At 39.8% G+C, this 22,450-nt stretch overlaps 1 protein-coding gene across 3 annotated transcripts in view; it reads right to left on the bottom strand.

Moving 5' to 3' along the window:
- Kcnq5 (potassium voltage-gated channel subfamily Q member 5) overlaps positions 1-22,450 on the bottom strand; it is a 611,319-nt gene that overhangs the window by 81,543 nt on the left and 507,326 nt on the right. For all 3 annotated transcript variants that reach the window (XM_085835922.1, XM_085835940.1, XM_085835933.1), the window contains one exon: positions 9,785-9,880. In XM_085835922.1, coding sequence (XP_085692048.1) covers positions 9,785-9,880 — 96 coding nt within the window. The remainder of the gene's footprint in view (positions 1-9,784; positions 9,881-22,450) is intronic.

Here is a 22,450-nt window from a genome sequence, read left to right on the forward strand (position 1 = left end):
TTTCCCCCTTAAGTATAGCCCTGACACGTGTGCAGAGGAAGAAGCAGACACGCAGGTTACTTTGCCATTTTCAGTGGGTAGTTATACACGTCTGAATGTCTTTCAAAACAAAAGTGTTCGACAATGAGACAAGACAAATTTAGAAATGGTGAGGGGGAAAATGGTGTGTTATCTGATACAAAATCAGGGATGGTTAATTGGCAACATGCATACTAATGTTCTAGATACTGGTTCAACTGTCTGACCATAAATGTGCATTTCAGGGACTTCTGTTTAGTTGTCTTATTTGACAGGACAGAGGCAAAGAAATCACCATGAAAACCAGTGAACTAATAAACCAACAACATCTAGAAAGTGGTGGTGATTTAATTAATTTGCTTTCTTGTGCTCTTTCTTGTGTTCCTGTAAGTTGAATTACACAAGACTTCTAAGGTTTAACCTGCTCAGAGGAGAAAGGAAGGGGAGATGGCAGAAGGATTATGGGAGGGGGTGACCGGGAGGTAGGTAGTGCATGGGATGTAAAGTGAATAAGTAAAAAATAAAATAAATTTAAAAAGTGATATTGATCACAAAAAATTTCCCAAACAAGATACAGGGAAAAATATTCTCTCAGATTATAACTGAAAAAGTAAGCAAGGAGTTAATATTATCATCCAAAAAATGTTTCTATGCCTTTGATGTAAAACATAGGCTTGTCTACATTACATAATCATTCCTGGCATATAAAATGGTCCTTACAACCAAGGTGTGAATTCAGAGGCGTGTTTTGTAGATGAGACAAGGAGTGTCGGTAAAGAGCTTCAGTCTCGGTTGGGAAGGTTGAGATAGTGTCTTTAGTTGATAGACTCTTAGTCAGAACCCACACCATCCACTGGAGCTTGTTTTTTTCTGACTGCTTGACGGTTGGGCTTGGAGGAACTTCTGATTCGCATTGAGAAGTCACCTGCACTGCCTTTCCTATGCTGGGTATGGAAAATTTACTTATTCTGCATTGAGCCTGCAAATAACTCAAAATAAAAGGCTGAGCATTTGCTCCAATTTCTTTGGAGAAACCCTGTGTTGTGATGCGTTACTTAGAGCTTTCTGTCTGCTGAGGCAAACTCATCTGAATGGGGCCACATTCCTACTCTATAACCATCACATTTTGAAACACAGTGAAGAAAAAAAGCAATCTAACTACATTCTATTTTCTAAGAATATCATTGAGTTGAACGACAACAACAAAAAATTGGAAAACTGCCAGGTGATATGACCGAATTTAAAGGTATGAGTCCATTATGATATGGATAATCATCCTCAGGCAACCACAGTAGGTATGCTTAAATATGTTCACCAAAAGATATGCAATATATTTGGCTATTTAACTACAGCTGGAAATTCCCACACATCTACCAATAGTTGTGTAAGTAGAAACCTTGTAATAAGGTCACGTGGTACAATGTGTCTACATAGCAACAGTTCACTGTAACTATGTTCGACAGTATGGATGGATTTCCTATGAGTAATTTTATGTGCTATAAACAGGACACAGAGGAGCACTTTCTATAAAGTTGGGAAAATGAGAAAATACTCTATTCTGTTTAGAGGTAGCATGGCAGTTTCCCCTGGTGGGATAGCGATGGAGAGAGGGTATTCAAGAAGTTGTTTTCTGTCTCTCTGAGTGCGGGTTAATTGAGACTGCTCAGTTCTCTTAGGAAATGGACTCATTTTTATCTGCACATTATACTTCAGTGAAATATTCAGGAAGTGAGATGAAAAAGTAGAGACACAGTAGAACCTGAGATATGAAGTTTTCTTTTCATCTTTTCTTACATATTTTTTCAAGCAGGATTTTTTTTACCTGAATGCTTACCCACATGGCTTCTGTTGATTTAACCCATACATCTGCGGAAATTTGTGCTAAGCATCTTGACATCTTATAGACAGTAAGGCAACTGCCATCTTACTGTCCTGAAATTCTAGTGTTTGGAGTTGTTGACATAAAGTTTTTAGAATGACTAAAATAACCAACAAAAACACAGACATCTTGTTATTATTAGCAGTTTTGATTGTGGGAGACAAAGTTTCACCATTACACCACAAGCTGGTTTTGAATGTGTGGTGATTGCCAGCATCAACCTCTTAAGTGCTGCGGTTATAGGGTGGACTTACTAAAGTTGTGAGGTCCAGTGATCCTCAGCTGATGGCAAAGTATACTTGGCTATGCTAATTGAACAGTTTCCATAGAGGCATGGTGCATCTGTGAGATCAGATCTGAAAGTAAGACCTTTGTACAACTAGATATAATGGACACGCTGAGTCCATTCAACACTAGTGGGGAAAAAAAAACCTACAACAAAAATACACTAAAAGTGGGGGGGGGGGGGCAGGGAGGGGTCAGAGAGTACCTGTTAAACGTCATAAACCATTGAGGGAATGGAAAATTGAAGACTTGCTTTTACAATACGACTTAGTTTTTTGATCTTTTTCTATCAAATTGAGCTTAATGTCTGAGCTCTTGGTCCCATATTCTCTTGTAAAAGATGCCTTGTAAGTAAGACACAGAGAAGGGCCAGGGGACATCTGTTCCAGAACTGAGATTAGTTAATGATCAACACGGAGATAGAGAGGGTCAGTTGTACTACTGCCATGTTTGTTTTATTATGCCTTTAGTTTTAGGGATGATGATCACAGCATTTCCCCCTTTCCTTTCCTTTTTCTTTTCCTCTCTTCTCCTCTCTTCTCCTCTCTTCTCCTCTCGTCTCCTCTCGTCTCCTCTCGTCTCCTCTCGTCTCCTCTCTTCTCCTCTCTTCTCCTCTCTTCTCCTCTCTTCTCCTCTCTTCTCCTCTCTTCTCCTCTCCTCTCCTCTCCTCTCCTCTCCTCTCCTCTCCTCTCCTCTCCTCTCCTCTCCTCTCCTCTCCTCTCCTCTCCTCTCCTCTCCTCTCCTCTCCTCCCCTCCCCTCCCCTCCCCTCCCCTCCCCTCCCCTCCCCACCCCTCCTCTCCTCTCCTTTCATTTCCTTTTCCCTCCCCTCCTCTCTGCATATACATATATGTATATATAAAAATATGTATATATGTATATAAATAAATGCATATATGTGTATGTATGTATACATATGTATATATGCATTATATATGTATATACATAATGCATATATATGCATATGATATATATATATACATATATTTCCTTTTTATTAATCATTTTATTTGTTTAAATTTCAAGTGATATCTCCCTTCTCAGTTTCCCCTCCACAAATCCCCCATCTCTTCTCCCCTCCACTTGTATTTGCAGACACCAAACCCAGACAAGATTGTTGATGCCAAGTAGTGCTTGCTGACAGGAGTTGGTATGGCTGTCCCGAGAGGTTCTACCAGCACTTGACCAATACAGATGTGGATGCTCACAGTCAACCATTGGACTGAACATGGGGATCCCAGTGGGAGAGATAGGGAAAGGACTGAAGGAGCTGAAGGGGATGGCAACCCCATAGGAAGAACAACACATTTATTTCCTAAATAGAGCCTGCTCAGTCTGTTAATGTTACTTATATGTGTTTTCCACATAATCCTGTGCTCTCAATAACTTTCTCCTGCCCTTGACTTCCACTAATTGCTTCTAGCAATTGAAATTCAAGTCCCCATTCATATGACCAGTACCCGATGTTCCTGTATTTAAAGTCCAAATCATAGAGTATAAAATAAAATAGTCCCTTCCAGGGATCCCTGTGGATCTAAATTAACCAATTCACATAGCATATGTAACTGTGAAGGACAAGTTAATAGAGTGCAAATAAAAACCAAACTTACGATGTATTGGGCAATTGTGGTACCGTAGGCAGGCAAACAAATCTGAACTTTAGAGTACAAAACCTACAGAGTTCTCTGTGTGGGGGCTACTCCGTTTGTATTCTTTAGACCAGTACAAGTATAACTCCTTTGACTCTTTCTAAAAGTAGTCCAGAAAATTTCAGCTGACCATCCAAAGGTAGACTAATACTGAACTTACAGTTTTCAAAGTGCATGTTTTAAAATAGCAGTCCTGAAAGCAATCATTTCTCCATCCATGCTCTTTAATTCTTGCATAATTTCTATTTTAGTAATGGATGTACTGAATAAGACTTTGTGTTATGGCATCTTCATGTGTGCATGTGAAGTGCTTGGCTCCTGTTCAGCCTTCCAGGATGCTCTTTTGTTCCCTCTCGCCCATCCCATGACTCCCTGCTTCCCTTTAGTGGTCCTCTTTATTTCTTTACATTCATGATATACATATATTTATTGATTCATTTGTTTAAATATAGGCTCTGTTTGCAGTACAGCTTGTGCTTAGCTGGATGATTTCTAGACTCATCCCTTTTCCTACAAATGATATAATTTTGATTTCATAGCTGAACAAAACACTGTATATATGTGTCACATTTTTCTTATTCATTCATCTGTTGGTGGATACTAGATTGGCTTTGTATCTTGGTTACTGTAAATAGTGCTGCAACAAACATGGATGTGTGCAAACATCTCTGTGGTGTGTTGATTTAGGTTCCTTCTAATATATACTCATGGGTGGGTCACTGGATCATATGCTAATTCTCCTTTCCACCTTTAAGAATCCCTGCTTTTAAGATCTATGCTCCTATTTCAATGTTAGGTGGTATTAACCATTTTTCAATTAAGGAATACAAATAAATAGACTGCTCATGTCTCATGTTTGCTTTTGAATTTTTGATTTGCTATTATTAACTATTACAAAGTTATAGCATTCCCAGTCTTTCCAAAAGAATCAGAAAATCCCAGGGGTCAAAGGCATCATGGAATCTGTCCATTCCACTTCAATTGCTCTACCCTTTCAGTACTGTCTATGAGCCTGCTCAGCCCACGCTCATTCTGCTGACACCCCTCCCCCTCACTTGAGACGGGGCTCCATTAGATCACATGCAGACCAGTGTGCAGGGAATTTTCTTGACTAATGATTGCTATGAAGTGTTCAGCCCACTGTGGGAGATGCTATCCCTGGGCAGGTGGTCCTAGGAAGCATTATAAAGCAGGATGAGCAAGCTATGGGGAGAAATCTAGTAGTTGGCATTCCATCATGGCCTCTATTTCAGTTCTCAACTCCAGGTTCCTGTCCTGACTTCTCTAGATGGTGGACTGTGACAGGAACATATGGATAAAATAAAACCTTTCTTCTTCAAGTTGCTTTTGGTCATGATGTTCAATCACAGCAAAAGAAAGTAAACTAGGACAATAGGTAAATTTTGGGGCTCTTGAATGCTTTTAAACATCTTTGTATTGTTCTCATACTCCATGAATGGGTTGGCTTGATGTAGAATGCCAGGTTGCAAGTACTTTTTCTTCCTAATCAATTTGTTACCATGAGTTTTACGTGTTGGGTTTCTTGTGAAATATCCAGTGTCTGTTGATATTCACCCTTTGGATATGCTCAGTTCAGAAAGCATATAAGATGCCTGATTGATACAAGCATTCTGGTGTCTCTTTGTGATAATCTTGGTATACAGGCTTTGGTTTATTGTGCAGAAATTTTTGGGACATTTACAGTGGCTACTTCTGCCCCCCAGTTCTAGAAAATCATAGTATACTATTTCCATGCTGAAACCCTCTCCTTAGTTTTTCTATACTCTGGTTGAGATACCCGTGTTAGTTGGGTCTTAGAACTCAAGAAATGGTTCTTCTTTTGAATTATGTTCCTTCCTTCCTTCCTTCCTTCCTTCCTTCCTTCCTTCCTTCCTTCCTTCCTTCCTTCCTTCCTTCCTTCCTTCCTTCCTTCCCTCCCTCCCTCCCTCCCTCCCTCCCTCCCTCCCTCCCTCTCTCTCTCTCTCTCTCTTTCTTTCTTTCCTATCTTTCTATTTCACTTTCCGAGATGCTGTTACAACCTGGTGTTTCTTTTCTGCTCTCATACTTTTCTATCTATCCCATATCTGAATCTGCTCTCTGTGACTGAAGCATGAGACAAGGCATCAGCGTGAATAATCGGCATGGATAGACATCATGAATTGGACTCAGTGGGGTGTAGAAAAGCAAGTTGAGAGGTAGATGTGTTGGTGGGGGGCAGGGTGAGTAGAAAGAAAGTTGGGGTGAATCTGATCAAGGTACTTTGTATACAGTATGAAAATTTCTAAAATTGGATTTGAATTCAAAAGTCAGGATTTAGACCTAGCTCTGACTGGGCTGTCTTGATGATTAAGTGGAATAATGTGTTGGAAGCACTCTACAAACTAAAAAAATACTCAGTGAGTCTTAGGCATTATTAATAAAAGTTGTAACATTTGGGCAGGTATTCAGAATGTTACTGAGAGCTGATTTCTTTTCCCAGACTGCTCCACTTGAAAAGTTAATTTAAATGAATCCCACAAAGGTATTGACAGAGCTAAATTTGCTTCAAGCTTCTAGGATTTTAAACTTTTTTTTCCCTCTAAATCCCTGAGATGCTGGTTAATTTAGTTCTTTCACAACCAAATGACAAGGCAATTTGAACATCTCACTTGCTGGTGGCAAGAGTGTGGCTCAGACAAGACAAATGATATTGCCTTTGGTCTTTCTGCTTTATATATTCAGCCAGGTTTATGGAGTAAGCAATGAAAGGATCAGTGAATGAAGCTTGATTTCTACTCTGCTCTATCATTCAAAAATTCATATCTCAATTAAAAAATAGATTTCTACAATATCTAACTAAACCCCTGGATTCTGTTCAGGGAGATGCAATGATGAAATAAATATTACATTATTCTTATGCAGCTTAAATAAATCCATTTCATTAGAATGAGTGGGCAGCCACTTCCTAAAGCAGCAATTTCAATTCTTGAATCCTGAAACTAAATCACAGATTTTAAGGTATTCTTAAACATTTTAAGTCTTATAGTTTGTGCTCAAACGATGTGAACTTTAAGTAAAATTAATGATCCCCTTTATTATTACTTTCATTTTTACAAGTTCACTTCCTAATCACAAAATATGTTATATACTCAAGTTACCAACAGTGGAGCTCAAGGCCCCTGACCTAACTATTCCATTGAGATCCACACGTACATGGGTTGTCTTGCTTTGGCAATAGACATAAAAGTTCCACCTCTCTAAGGATTTGCTACAGGGAAAACAATTTGTTTTGAAGTGCAGTTGGAAACTGTTCCTCATGAGTCAGTAACTGATAAGGATGCAGTCATTGAGACAAGTCCCTGTTGTGGTTCTTGGAAATTCATCCTATGCACCATAGCAGCGAACAGCCATTTAAAGGTACTGAACACTTAATATCTGTTAGTCTCACCATAGAAGTCAGATTTTAAATCTTTAATTCACTTAGCTTTAAATGGTGATATGGAGATAATGGTTATTGTATTGACAGCTCAGCTCTGGGTTGTCACAGTTGATGTGCACAGGAGACTTTTGCATGGTTTTGCTTTCCAATAGAGCAGCTCACATTCTAGGAGATTAAATATCTGGGAGAGGTTTTTTTTATTTAAAAAAAAAGATTTATTTATTTTTTATTTATATGAGTACACTGCAGCTGTCTTCAGACACACACTAGAAGAGGGCATCAGATCCCATTACAGATGGTTGTGATCCACCATGTGGTTGCTGGGAATTGAACTCAGGACCTCTGGAAGGGCAATCAGTGTTCTTAACCACTGAGCCATGTCTTCAGCCCTCTAGGGCATGTTTTATTGGTTCTATACATTAATAGGGTTTGTTGCCCTATTACAAACAAAAAGATAACTACAAATCTGTAAGTATCCTGGAGATTTGACCAAGGGCCTTATACAGGTCACAGAAGCACTTGTTGATCCCTTGTCATTGAAATACATTTCTAGTTCCTGGCAAAAGAGCTTAAGCTTCTATTAACTTAGGGACTTTTTCTGCAAGAAAGCAGTTTTACTTACTCATTTGTGATCTTTTGTTTTGTTTTTTTGTTTTGGTTGGTTTTTCGAGACAGAGTTTCTCTGCGTAGCCCTGGCTGTCCTGAAACTTACTCTGTAGACCAGGCTGGCCTTGAACTCAGAAATCTGCCTGCTTCTGCCTCCCAAGTGCTGGGATTAAAGGCGTGCGCCACCACCGCCCGGCTATTTGTGATCTTTTAAGAACAGTTTTGTTTATTTATTTTCATGTGTATGAGTGTTTTGGTTGTATGTATATCTGTGTACCATGTGAGTGCCTGGTGCCTGCAGAGGCCAGAGGGAGCTAGAATTACAGATAGACATGAATCATCATGTGGGTGCTGGGAACTGAACCAGGATCCTCTGGAATAACAACCAGCAATTCTCTGCTCAGCCATATTCCAACCCTCATTTATTTATCTTCTGTCTTGGTTTTGTTATTTTCTGAGATAGGGTTTCTCCATGTAGCCCTAGCTGTCCTGGAACTAGATATTTAGATCAAGCTGGCCTTGGACTCACAGAGGTCTGCCTGCCCCTGTGTCCTGGGATTAAAGTCATGTACTACCACCAACTGGCCTTTATTTATTTTTTAAACCCTTGTAAAAATAGTGACTGTCAATGGTTTGCCTTGGAACTCATGTCCAATGGTCCATTGCTTATAAACAGCTTTAAAATAATGTTTAAAACTAGTGCCCTCATTTAGTCTTTAGACACAGATTTCCCTCAGGTTATGATTAAGCTACACAGTTTCCTCTCTAGCTTCGTTTCTGCTGGATGTACCGCATGCCAGAGACAGAGGCAAAAGCTAGTGGAACAGTTCACAGTGGTTGCAACTGAGTAGTTCAGTCACTCCAATCAGATCTAAATTAAAGCAATGTGCTTGGTATATCTCTATGGAAACAGCTCCCCTAGTGTCTCATATATGCATCCCAGCATCCTCAGGTGCAAACCCTCGAGGTTCAACTACTTGTCAGGCAGAGAGATAACCTTCGGTTGTAGGACTATTGTGCTCTTTGTACAATAATAACTTCATATCATTGATGTAGAAAAGAAGTACCTTGTTATTCTTAACCTAGTTCCATTCCCAAAAGACATGGGAGATAGCCATACCTCTACTGTATTGCTAGTGCAGATTCAAACCAAAACCAAAACTAAAACCCCCAAACAAAACAACCCCCAACAAACAAAACCATCAACCACCAAAACAAAGCAAAACCACAAGGAAACAAAACAAAACAAAACAAAGCAAACAAAAATGAATGGCAAAATAGAAATATTTTAGAAAAAATGTTAACACAAATCCCAAGTTGTTGAAAAAAATTGAAATGCTAACACAAAACTCATGTATTGTACACTAGCTTCAAACAATATGCTTATTATCTAATTCCCAAAAGACATGGGAGATAGCCATACCTCTATTGTACCGCTAGTGCAGACATTAATGCACTTCAGGACATCTTCCTGCATAGCATTAAAAGCAATTCTACAGACACCAAGCCTCAGCATTCTATACATGTCTATTCTTCACAACAGTAATATATAACAGGCTAGAGAAAGTCACAGGGTGCCAGGGTTGATACTGCACTCTGTTCCATCACTTAATGACCAATTTAGCTTCATACAGTGATTCATAAAATGCACTAGGTCCTTCCAAGAGTGACAGGACCGTGCTGGTGGTGCTGGTTAATGACTCAATAATGCATAGAACATTATCCGGGAACCATGCTCTGTGGCTTTTATTTGGGAAAGGGACAACACCTGCCCAAATTCAAGACAGTTCATTAAAGTTTGACTTTTTTTTTAAAAGGCCAAATAGGGAACAGCTCTAGGATGCAATGAAGCACGACAATTGGAAAATGACCCAAGAAGCAGTTCTGCAGGCAGATGTTGCCTTCTGCCTCCCACGCTGACATGGATGTACCTGGATGAGGTTGGCAGCTGGGTTCCTTCTTTTCTCAAAATGCTTCTGGCGGTGCTGTTCCTGTACTTTTAATGCAAAACCTGAGCCAAGAATGCCCTGGAACAAAATACAAAATAGTAGCATTTTAAAGAACTAATATCTTAAACACTTTTACAATGAATTGGAAAAAGAAAGAGAAACAACAGTATGTAATTCATTGATAATGTATTGCTTATTAAACCCCCCCCACTATTTATCTTCGTTACAATACTGCCAGGTAATGGCGAGCTGTTGGTTAATACTGCCCAAAGATAATGACCCTTGTTCTGTAGTAGATCAACTGGGAATTAATTATCATTAATCAATTTCAGGTATCAGAAAAAGCATCACACTTAGAGACAGAAATGATTATTAAATTCAAGCAAGTGGTCTTAAATGATAGAACTTAGGAGCATGAACTCTGCTTTGGACTGGGCTGGGTTTGAATATAGGAGATTTAAAGTCTTGCTCTTGTAGATATTGGGTTACTTTTAACACTGATGAGACTCGGGGATTGTACATCATCTGTCATGAACAAAATCTGGAAAAACTTGGAGGGGAGTGTGTGGGTTTAGATCTATCGCAGCTGTAGCCATTAAAGAGAGGCTGTCAGGTTTGGAGCTGAACATTTGGCTTGTCTGTATGAAAAATAAAAAACAACCCCCTAAAACAACAACAACAATACTACCATCACCACCACCAAGAGCATGACTCACTAACAAATCCATCCCTGTTTTCCTCACTTTTAACCCGGCCCTTTCAGCATGTTTTACCTATACTGGTTTTGGCTTGCCTATTTGGAATGTGGAGTTAAAAAGATTAATATATCCTCCTTCATTTACGTCATTTTTAAGTTTATTTTTTTTCTTTTATAGGTTTATTTTAGTTTAAATTATGTGCATATGTGTATGCATGTATGTGACCAGGGAAGAGGATTCCTGGGGATAGATAGATTCAGATCCCTGGGAACTGGAGATAAGGGCGATCGAATGCTGTTCAATGTGGGTGCTAGAAATTGAGCCCAGGCTTTCTTCTACAAGAGTGGGCATGCACTCAACTGCTGAGCCATCTCTAGTCCTGGATGCTTTGTTACTGCTGCTAGGTTGATTTCCTTTTGATTTATCATCTTGAACTGCAAAAAATCTGGTTCTTTGAGGCTTACCTCTCTTTTTAGTTTGTTTAGGGCTGGCGTCTGTGAAATCAAGATGCCTTTTGTCTCAACCTTGGGTTCACATTCAGAGCTTGCTAAATCCAGTCTCTGGGCTTTTCCTGTGTTCTTGACTTCATTAGTATGATGCTGGGAGCTCTAGTGCTTTCAAGTCTGTGGATTTCACTTGCTAGCTATAAATTATTTGCCTTTTATTAAACTTCAAGGAGTCTAACCCTTGGGTTAGAGTTGGGTATCTTCTTAGTTCTAAGTCAGTATCTTCTGCAGGCAAGAAATGCCCAACCATCTTTATCTCTTGGAGAAGTGGTGGGTTTAAAAAAAATATTTTATTTTATTTTATCGATAGAGGGTACTACGTCTCAGCTGTGTGACAACTTGACTAAGATATTTTTGGGCCCTAGATAATCCTTGACCTTCCATCTTACCTTGAGATTTCACAATTCTGAGCACTTTGGTAATAATAACCAAACAGCAGGTAGTGTGGTCATGTTTAAAATACGGAATTGTAAGATAATACCATTTCCTACTAGTATGCACTGCCCTCGCTACTATTAATTAGGATGAATGACTGTGCCCTGAAACGAGCAATTAAATCATGAGTTCTGCGTTCTCTCTCTTTCAGTGCAGGCCTCATACTGCCCAGTATCTGCACCTCATATGGGCTGTGATTACATAAGCTAAGCTTTGTAAAAGCTGCTTTGTATACTCTGGTTTGTAGATTTAAATAATATTTCTTCACTTGGAATCACAAATACACTCTCTCTACTCCAAATCCAGATCAACTCTAGTCGTTTGAAACTGTTGTGTTTGTTTGTTAAATGAGACTATTTGGGAAATAACAGCCGATTCTTCTCCTAACTTTATTTCCCATTAAGTATAAACATGTAGGAGAGAACACACAATAGCTTTATAACATATATCTTTACTTGAGTTTAATTTTGTATTATTTGCTCTGATCATAATTTAGACTTTTAAAATAAACATTGGGTTAAAAGCAATAGACATCATTTTGAGCATTAAATATATGCATAAGGGGCTTCAGAGTTAATCTCCCTTTGAAAACAGACAGAGGCCCTACATAGAATAATTTAGTATCTACTAAGCAACAGAAAATGACACAAAAAAAATCCCATGGTATTACTTTGAAGCATATTTTAGTAGCTGGCAACTGCTTACTACAAGTCCCCTGTGCCAGACCGCACATTACAGCAGTTATTAAGCAGGTCTGCTCCCTGTCTCATTATTCTCTATCTCAACTTTTCCCTGACTCTATTCACATACAGTCAGCATCTCTACACAGACGCCTGTTATGTTGTAAACACAGATGCAACATGGCTTCATCTCATATGTTTGCCATCTCTTCCAATCCTGGTAATAGAAGCAAATTCCTTCAGATTGATTTTCATTAATTTTCTAGGATAACAGACATTAAAATTTTAGGTTTTAAGATTTGATTCTAGGCCAATAAATGCCAAGTGGGAAGAAATACCTTGACAAAAATTTTAAATGTTTACCCCTTCCTTATCATTCAACTTCAAGGAGCCCAGTTCTCACCCTCAACATTGCAACCACCCATGTGCTGACTTTTAACTCTTGTTTAGATTTTAATCTATTATTATTATTATATTTGTTAATATTTTTTAATGATTGGAGATAGTATATAACATGTGTTTGTATAATAGTTAATATTTCAAATCAAACAGAACTACTTGTTGTCTTGAACTTTTAAGCCAGTTGGATATATAAAGGGATTCAATTTCTATAAATTCCAATTTCTTCATAATAAAAGCAACTTATAGCTAGGGGATGCAGCAGGAGGAGTGAGCAAGACTGGCTTGCAAGGCTACTGTAGGGAAGTCTGGTCAGCCTGCAGGAGCTCAGCAGCCTAGGTCTGAGGGGAACTGGAGGAGGTAGCCTACATTGGATTTTCTTTTGGCCTGTTGATCCTGTGAGGTGCAACAGAGGTCTTCTGCTGTCACAGTAAGATAGGACACCATGGCCATTGAGTTTCCTGGGTTGTGGGAACCCCAGAGAAGAGAGGTGCACAATCCTCTTCACCTTTCTGTGTTGATTTGAATAAGAATGGTCCCCATGGGCTTGTGTATTTGAATGCTTTTGTCATTAGGGAGTGACAGTATTTCAGAAAGATTAGGAGGTGTGGCCTTGTTGGAGGAAATGTATCATTGGGGTGAACTTTGAGCATTAAACTGCTCATGGCAGGCACAGATTCCTTCTCTGCTTGTGGATCAGGATGTAGCTCTTAGTGACGGATTCAGTGACACACTTGCCCCTGTGTCTCCTGCCACAATGATGATACTGGATTGACCCCTGAAACTGTAAGCAAACATCCCATTAAATGCTTTCTTTTATAAGAGTTGCCTTGGTCATAGTGTCACTTCAAAGCAATAGAACAGCGACTAAGACAGAAGTTGGTTCCTGAATAGTGAGGTATTTCTGTGATACGATTGTTCTGGGATTGTGCAAGGACTTTGAATCTTTGGGCTAGAAAAGCCATTGAGTGTTCATTAAGAGCTCAGTGAGCTGTTTTGCAGAGCTTGAAAGATAAGAATGTTGAGAGCAATGCAGAAGATGATAGAGGCCTGGCTTGTGAAGTTTCAGAGGGAAGCAAAGACAGTACCGGCTTTTTGTGTAAAGATCTGTGGTTTCTGGTCAGTTGGAGCTGTAGAACCAACTGTGATTTGAAGAGACCAGTATTACTGAGGTGAAGTCTTCTGGGAAATGTTTCCTCAGAGTCAGTGCCCAGGAGCTGTTTTCCAGAGGCAGCCAAGGTTGCACCTCCTGCTGGCAGCTGAGGTAGTACTGGTTTTGAAGGCATGAAGGGATCAAGGAGAACAGCTGAGGCTTGGTGCTGTGTGGCAAGGATGGAGTACCTAAAGATAGCCCAATTAAGGCTACTGATGGGTGAAAGTGCAGCCCAGTTGTGGCAAGGGACCTCAGCAGTATAGAGATGGCCAGTAATATGGGATGACCACCAGGAACAGCAGTAGCTGTGGAGTGGAGCCCTGGGAACCTAGAATACAAGCTGTGTGTGCTTCAGAGGGCAGAGTTAGAGAAGCGACCCATGTCCTTCGGAGAAGTCCTTTGGAGTTAGAGAAGTGACCCATGTCCTCCAAGAAGATCAGAAGCTCACGGATCCCAGACACTGGGTATTGAATTATTTACATAGTTGGAGTTTGGTTTAGCTTTGTTCTGATTGTGACTATGACCTGGTTCTTTTCTCTTGAAGTAAGAAAGAATTTAGTTTATTTTTGACTTTATAGGAGCCTTCAGTTGAGAGACTTTGGATTTTAGCAAAGACTTTGTTTTTGTTTTGTTTTTTGTTTTTTTGAGACTGAAGTTTTAAAGTGTTTGAATTTTCAAGACTGTGGAACTTTTAAGTTTGAAAATACTTTAAATTGTAATATCAATATTAATGTGCAATCTTTGGGATGAACCACAAAGGTAAAGTGGCTTAGCAGTGATTTGTTTGTGTGGCAAGGTGGCAAGAGGTCAACTGTGCTGAAGCGTTTTTTTGTCAACTTGACACAAGGAAGAAGGAACCTCAGTTAATTATGCTTCCATAACACGGGGTTGTAGGGAAGCCTGTATGGCATTTTCTTTCTTTTTTTTTTTTAATTTTTAATATTTTTATTACATATTTTCCTCAATTACATTTCCAATGCTATCCCAAAAGTCCCCCATAGCGCCCCCCACTTCCCTACCCACCCATTCCCATTCTTTTGGCCCTGGCATTCCCCTATATTGGGGCATATAAAGTTTGCAAGTCCAATGGGCCTCTCTTTCCATTGATGGCCGACTAGGCCATCTTTCCATACATATGCCGCTAGAGACAAGAGCTCCGGGGTTCTGGTTAGTACATCATGTTGTTCCAACATAGGGTTGCAGATCCCTTTAGCTCCTTGGGTACTTTCTCTAGCTTCTCCATTGGGAGCCCTGTGATACATCCAATAGCTGACTGTGAACATCCACTCCTGTGTTTGCTAGGCCCCGGCATCATCTCACAAGAGACAGCTATATTTGGGTCCTTTCAGCAAAATATTGCTAGTGTATGCAATGGTGTCAGCGTTTAGAAGCTGATTATGGGATGGATCCCTGGATACAGCAGTCTCTAAATGGTCCATCCTTTCATCACAGCTACGAACTTTGTCTCTGTAACTCCTTCCCTGGGTGTTTTGTTCCCAATTCTAAGAAGGTGCACAGTGTCCACACTTTGGTCTTCATTCTTCTTGAGTTTCATGCGTTTATCAAATTGTATCTTATATCTTGGGTATCCTAAGTTTTGGGCTAATATCCACTTATCAGTGAATACATATTGTGTGAGTTCTTTTGTGATTGTGTTACTTCACTCAAGATGATGCCCTCCAGGTCCATCCATTTGGCTAGGAATTTCATAAATTCATTCTTTTTAATAGCTGAGTAGTACTCCATTGTGTAAATGTACCATAATTTCTGTATCCATTCCTCTGTTGAGGGACATCTGGGTTCTTTCCAGCTTCTGGCTATTATAAATAGGGCTGCTATGAACATAGTGGAGCATGTGTCCTTTTTACCGGTTGGGACATCTTCTGGATATATGCCCAGGAGAGGTATTGCTGGATCCTCCGGTAGTACTATGTCCAATTTTCTGAGGAACCGCCAGACTGATTTCCAGAGTGGTTGTACAAGCTTGCAATCCCACCAACAATGGAGGAGTGTTCCTCTTTCTCCACATCCTCGCCAGCATCTGCTGTCACCTGAATTTTGATCTTAGCCATTCTGACTGGTGTGAGGTGGAATCTCAGGGTTGTTTTGATTTGCATTTCCCTGATGATTAAGGATGTTGAACATTTTTTCAGGTGTTTCTCTGCCATTCGGTATTCCTCAGGTGAGAATTCTTTGTTCAGTTCTGAGCCCCATTTTTTAATGGGGTTATTTGACTTTCTGGAGTCCACCTTCTTGAGTTCTTTATATATATTGGATATTAGTCCCTTATCTGATTTAGGATAGGTGAAGATCCTTTCCCAATCTGTTGGTGGTTTTTTTGTCTTATTGATGGTGTCTTTAGCCTTGCAGAAGCTTTGTAGTTTCATGAGGTCCCACTTGTCAATTCTCGATCTTACAGCACAAGCCATTACTGTTCTATTCAGGAATTTTTCCCCTGTGCCCATATCTTCAAGGCTTTTCCCCACTTTCTCCTCTATAAGTTTCAGTGTCTCTGGTTTTATGTGAAGATCCTTGATCCACTTAGACTTGACCTTAGTACAAGGAGATAGGAATGGATCGATTCGCATTCTTCTACATGTTAACAACCAGTTGTGCCAGCACCATTTGTTGAAAATGCTGTCTTTCTTCCACTGGATGTTTTTAGCTCCCTTGTCGAAGATCAAGTGACCGTAGGTGTGTGGGTTCATTTCTGGGTCTTCAATTCTATTCCATTGGTCTATTTGTCTGTCACTATACCAGTACCATGCAGTTTTTATCACAATTGCTCTGCAGTAGAGCTTTAGGTCCGGCATGGTGATTCCACCAGAGGTTCTTTTATCCTTGAGAAGAGTTTTTGCTATCCTAGGTTTTTTGTTATTCCAGATGAATTTGCAGATTGCACTTTCTAATTCGTTGAAGAATTGATTTGGAATTTTGATGGGGATTGCATTGAATCTGTAGATTGCTTTTGGCAAGATAGCCATTTTTACAATGTTGATCCTGCCAATCCATGAGCATGGGAGATCTTTCCATCTTCTGAGATCTTCTATAATTTCTTTCTTCAGAGACTTGAAGTTTTTATTATACAGATCTTTCACTTCCTTAGTTAGAGTCACGCCAAGATATTTTATATTATTTGTGACTATTGAGAAGGGTGTTGTTTCCCTAATTTCTTTCTCAGCCTGTTTATTCTTTGTGTAGAGAAAGGCCATTGATTTGTTTGAGTTAATTTTATATCCAGCTACTTCACCGAAGCTGTTTATCAGGCTTAGGAGTTCTCTGGTGGAATTTTTAGGGTCACTTATATATACTATCATATCATCTGCAAAAAGTGATATTTTGACTTCATCTTTTCCAATTTGTATCCCTTTGATCTCCTTTTGTTGTCGAATTGCTCTGGCTAGGACTTCAAGTACAATGTTGAATAGGTATGGAGAAAGTGGACAGCCTTGTCTAGTCCCTGATTTGAGAGGGATTGCTTCAAGCTTCTCACCATTTACTTTGATGTTGGCTACTGGTTTGCTGTAGATTGCTTTTATCATGTTTAGGTATGGGCCTTGAATTCCTGATCTTTCCAAGACTTTTATCATGAATGGGTGTTGGATCTTGTCAAATGCTTTTTCCGCATCTAAGGAGATGACCATGTGGTTTTTGTCTTTGAGTTTGTTTATATACTGGATTACGTTGATGGATTTCCGTATATTGAACCATCCCTGCATCCCTGGGATGAAACCTACTTGGTCAGGATGGATGATTGTTTTGATGTGTTCTTGGATTCGGTTAGCAAGAACTTTATTGAGGATTTTTGCATCAATATTCATAAGGGATATTGGTCTGAAGTTTTCTATCTTTGTTGGGTCTTTTTGTGGTTTAGGTATCAGAGTAATTGTGGCTTCATAGAATGAGTTGGGTAGAGTACCTTCTGTTTCTATTTTGTGGAATAGTTTGTGAAGAACTGGGATTAGATCTTCTTTGAAGGTCTGATAGAACTCTGCACTAAACCCATCTGGTCCTGGGCTTTTTTTAGTTGGGAGACTATTAATGACTGCTTCTATTTCTTTGGGGGATATAGGGCTGTTTAGATCATTAACCTGATCTTGATTCAACTTTGGTACCTGGTATCTGTCTAGGAACTTTTCCATTTCATCCAGGTTCTCCAGTTTTGTTGAGTATAGCCTTTGGTAGAAGGATCTGATGGTGTTTTGGATGTCTTCAGGATCTGTTGTTATGTCTCCTTTTTCATTTCTGATTTTGTTAATTAGGATGCTTTCCCTGTGCCCTCTATTGAGTCTGGCTAAGGGTTTATCTATCTTGTTGATTTTCTCAAAGAACCAGCTCCTTGATTGGTTGATTCTTTGAATAGTTTTTCTTGTTTCCACTTGGTTGATTTCACCCCTGAGTTTGATTATTTCCTGCCGTCTACTCCTCTTGGGTGAATTTGCTTCCTTTTGTTCTAGTGCTTTTAGGTGTGTTGTCAAGCTGCTAATGTGTGCTCTCTCTAGTTTCCTTTTGGAGGCACTCAGAGCTATGAGTTTTCCTCTTAGAAATGCTTTCATTGCGTCCCATAAGTTTGGGTATGTTGTGGCTTCATTTTCATTGAACTCTAAAAAGTCCTTAATTTCTTTCTTTATTCCTTCCTTGACCAAGGTATCATTGAGAAGAGTGTTGTTCAGTTTCCACGTGAAGGTTGGCTTTCTATTATTTATTTTGTTATTGAAGATCAGCCTTAGTCCATGGTGATCTGATAGGATGCATGGGACAATTTCAATATTTTTGTATCTGTTGAGGCCTGTTTTGTGACCAATTATGTGGTCAATTTTGGAGAAGGTACCATGAGGTGCTGAGAAGAAGGTATATCCTTTTGTTTTAGGATAGAATGTTCTGTAGATATCTGCCAGATCCATTTGATTCATAATTTCTGTTAGTTTCACTGTGTCCCTGTTTAGTTTCTGTTTCCATGATCTGTCCATTGGTGAAAGTGGTGTGTTGAAGTCTCCCACTATTATGGTATGAGGTGCAATGTGTGCTTTGAGATTTACTAAAGTTTCTTTAATAAATGTGGCTGCCTTTGTATTTGGAGCATAGATATTCAGGATTGATAGTTCCTCTTGGAGGATTTTACCTTTGATGAGTATGAAGTGTCCCTCCCTGTCTTTTTTAATGACTTTGGGTTGGAAGTCAATCTTATCAGATATTAGAATGGCTACTCCAGCTTGTTTCTTCATGCCATTTGCTTGGAAAATTGTTTTCCAGCCTTTCATTCTGAGGTAGTGTCTATCCTTTTCTCTCAGATGAGTTTCCTGTAAGCAGCAAAATGTTGGGTCTTGTTTGTGTAGCCAGTTTGTTAGTCTATGTCTTTTTATCGGGGAGTTGAGTCCATTGATATTAAGAGATATTAAGGAAAAGTAATTGTTGTTTCCTGTTATTATTGTTGTTAAAGTTGGCATTTTGTTCTTGTGGCTGTCTTCTTTTAGGTTTGTTGAGGGATTACCTTCTTGTTGTTTCTAGGGCGTGGTTCCTGTCCTTGTATTGGTTTTTTTCTGTTATTATCCTTTGAAGGGCTGGATTCGTGGAGAGATAATGTGTGAATTTGGTTTTGTCATGGAATACTTTGGTTTCTCCATCTATGTTAATTGAGAGTTTGGCTGGGTATAGTAGCCTGGGCTGGAATTTGTGTTCTTTTAGTGTCTGTATAACATCCGTCCAGGATCTTCTGGCTTTCATAGTCTCTGGTGAAAAATCTGGTGTAATTCTGATAGGCTTGCCTTTATATGTTACTTGGCCTTTTTCTCTTACTGCTTTTAGTATTCTATCTTTATTTAGAGCATTTGTTGTTCTGATTATAATGTGTCGGGAGGTATTTCTTTTCTGGTCCAGTCTATTTGGAGTTCTGTAGGCTTCTTGTATGTTCATGGGCATCTCTTTCTTTAGATTTGGGAAGTTTTCTTCTATAATTTTGTTGAAGATGTTTGCTGGTCCTTTGAGTTGAAAATCTTCATTCTCATCCACTCCTATTATCCGTAGGTTTGGTCTTCTCATTGCGTCCTGTATTTCTTGGATGTTTTGAGTTAGGATCTTTTTGCATTTTACATTTTCCTTGATTGTTGTGCCGATGTTCTCTATGGAATCTTCTGCACCTGAGATTCTCTCTTCCATCTCTTGTATTCTGTTGCTGATGCTCGTATCTATGGTTCCAGATTTCTTTCCTAGGGTTTCTATCTCCAGCGTTGCCTCATTTTGGGTTTTCTTTATTGTGTCTACTTCCCTTTTTAGGTCTAGTATGGTTTTGTTCATTTCCATCATCTGTTTGGATGTGTTTTCCTGTTTTTCTGTAAGGACTTCTACCTGTTTGATTATGTTATCCTGTTTTTCTTTAAGGATTTGTAACTCTTTAGCAGTGTTCTCCTGCAATTCTTTAAGGGATTTTTGTGCTTCCTCTTTATTGTCTTCTGCCTGTTTAGCAGTGTTCTCCTGCATTTCTTTAAGTGTGTTATTAAAGTCCTTCTTGAAGTCCTCTATCATCGTCAGGAGATATGCTTTTAAATCTGTGTCTAGCTTTTCCGGTGTGTTTGGGTGCTCTGGACTGGGCGAAGTGGGGGTGCTGGGTTCTGATGATGGTGAGTGGTCTTGGTTTCTGTTAGTAAGATTATTACGTTTACCTTTCGCCATCTGGTAATCTCTGGGGTTAGTTGTTATCGTTGTCACTGTTTAAAGATTGGAGCAGAAGCTGTGTTCCACTCACCAGCAGTCCCAAAATCCTGAGGCGGGGGTCCTGGGTAGCTGGCGGGTGTCAGGCAACCCTGCTCTCCCGCTACCCTGGCGCTGATCCGGCCGGATGAGGCCTGTGGCCCTACTCAGGCCGGTTTCTGCTTCCCTAACTAATGCAGTCTCAGGTCCCGAGCACTTGGATTGGAGCAGAAGCTGTGCTCCACTCACCAGAAGTCTTAAGATCCTGTGGCGGGTGTTGTGGGTAGCTGGCGAGTGTCAGCAGACCCTGCGCCCCAGCTGCCCTGGTGCTTTTCTTTGCATTTTCTTAATTAGTGATTGATGCGGAGGTCCCAGCACATTATAGGTGGTGCTATTCCCTGGCTAGTAGTCCCAGGTACAGTAAGAAGGCAGAGTGAGCAAGTCAGAGGGAGCAAGCAAGTAAGCAGCATCCCTTCACAGCCCATGCATCAACTCCTGCCTCTAGGTTCCTGCCTTGATTGAGTTCCTGCCCTCCACTGATTTTGAGGATGAACAAAGAATTGTGAATGAAATAAACCCTTTGCTCCCCAAGTTGCTTTTGGTCATGGTGTTCCATCACAGCAAGAGTAACCCTAAGATACTCTCCCAGCAAAATGCTGGCACATTCTCCAAAATTTCAATCAGGCAGTGCTGCTGCTGGCTGGCAGATGCAGAGGACAAAATGACAGCTCAGCACCTAAAGTGAGATCACAGTAAAAAATGCACAGGAGAGGCCTCTTCCCTTGGCATTGTTAGGAAATGGTATGATTAGCACAAGCATATTTTATGGATTTTTTACATAGGTTAATTTAATTTGTATATAAAATGGCAATCACTTTATTGGAAACATTTGCACGAATGACTACTTAGTCTCTGACCTGTAACCTAACGCAACAACATAGTTTAACTTCCCTGTAATGACTCAGAGTTTCATTTCAGGATCCTTGCCTTGTACTGTGGGATCCTGACAATTTATCTAACTGACCCTGAGTCTTCACATATTTGAACAATTATCTCTGCTTGCTTATTGCAGAATTTCATTTCCTGCCCTTGCTGCTACTGTGCAGTGCCTTTTCTGCTGGCCTCTACTGTATATTTTAACAGTCGATTCATCTCAGTGACCTCAGAGTAAACATAAACTTAAAACAGCAGGTATTTTGTGATACTGCTTTCTGGGGGTGGGGGGGAGGAGGAAGAAACTCAAGACTGAATTTTACTGTTTCCAAAGATGTCTTTTTCTTTGGGGAATCTGATGATTGAGTCTTTCTCTGTTCTTTTCCAAGTTGCTGAGACAACCATAAAAGCTGACTTTGGGCTGGATGTAGTGGCTCTGTAGCCTTGTCAAGACAGCCAGGATTACACAGACAACCCCTGTCTTAAAACAAAAAAGCAACCAAAAGAATTTACTTTTGACATGGGAGATTCTTCCCTGTCTGCCTTATATTACCATTTTGGATCTGGAAACATATATTTTTATATTCTTATAAATTAGGGAGAGTTTTTTTAGTTTTCCTCACAGTAATCACTTGATTTATATTACCATATTACTCACTCTAGTACTTATCTGGACTCAACCAGTCCTTATCGTAAGTCTTCTTTCACTATTTTAATGAAGAAATATAATAAAAAAATCACTGATCTGAATTGTGTCTCCCCAAATTCATATGCGACTTGTACTTCAGAATGTGAGTTATCTGAATACAGGGAGGGTCCTCACCAGGGGTAATCAAGTTAGGATGAGGTCATCAGAAGGGGACCTAATCATACAAATGATGTCCTTATAAGATAAATAAATCTGGATATAAATATTGTCAGGACATATAAAGGAATGGCCCTCTTTCAGCACCTCAAGAATGGAGGCTCAGACAGCGCGCTCCCTCTTAGAGCTCTTAGAGAGAACTTGCTCTGGTAATTCCTGGATGTCAATATCTAGACTCTAAGAGCCATGAGACTAATTTCTATTGTTGAGTCCCCCAAGGCTGTGATACCTAGTCAAAGTGGTCCTAGCACACTAATATCGTTACACAGTTAGGAAGAAATGGAAGTCAAAT

Source organism: Mus caroli, unplaced genomic scaffold, assembly GCF_978045245.1.
Source record: "Mus caroli unplaced genomic scaffold, Mus_caroli_1 scaffold_1, whole genome shotgun sequence".
NCBI lineage: Eukaryota > Metazoa > Chordata > Mammalia > Rodentia > Muridae > Mus > Mus caroli.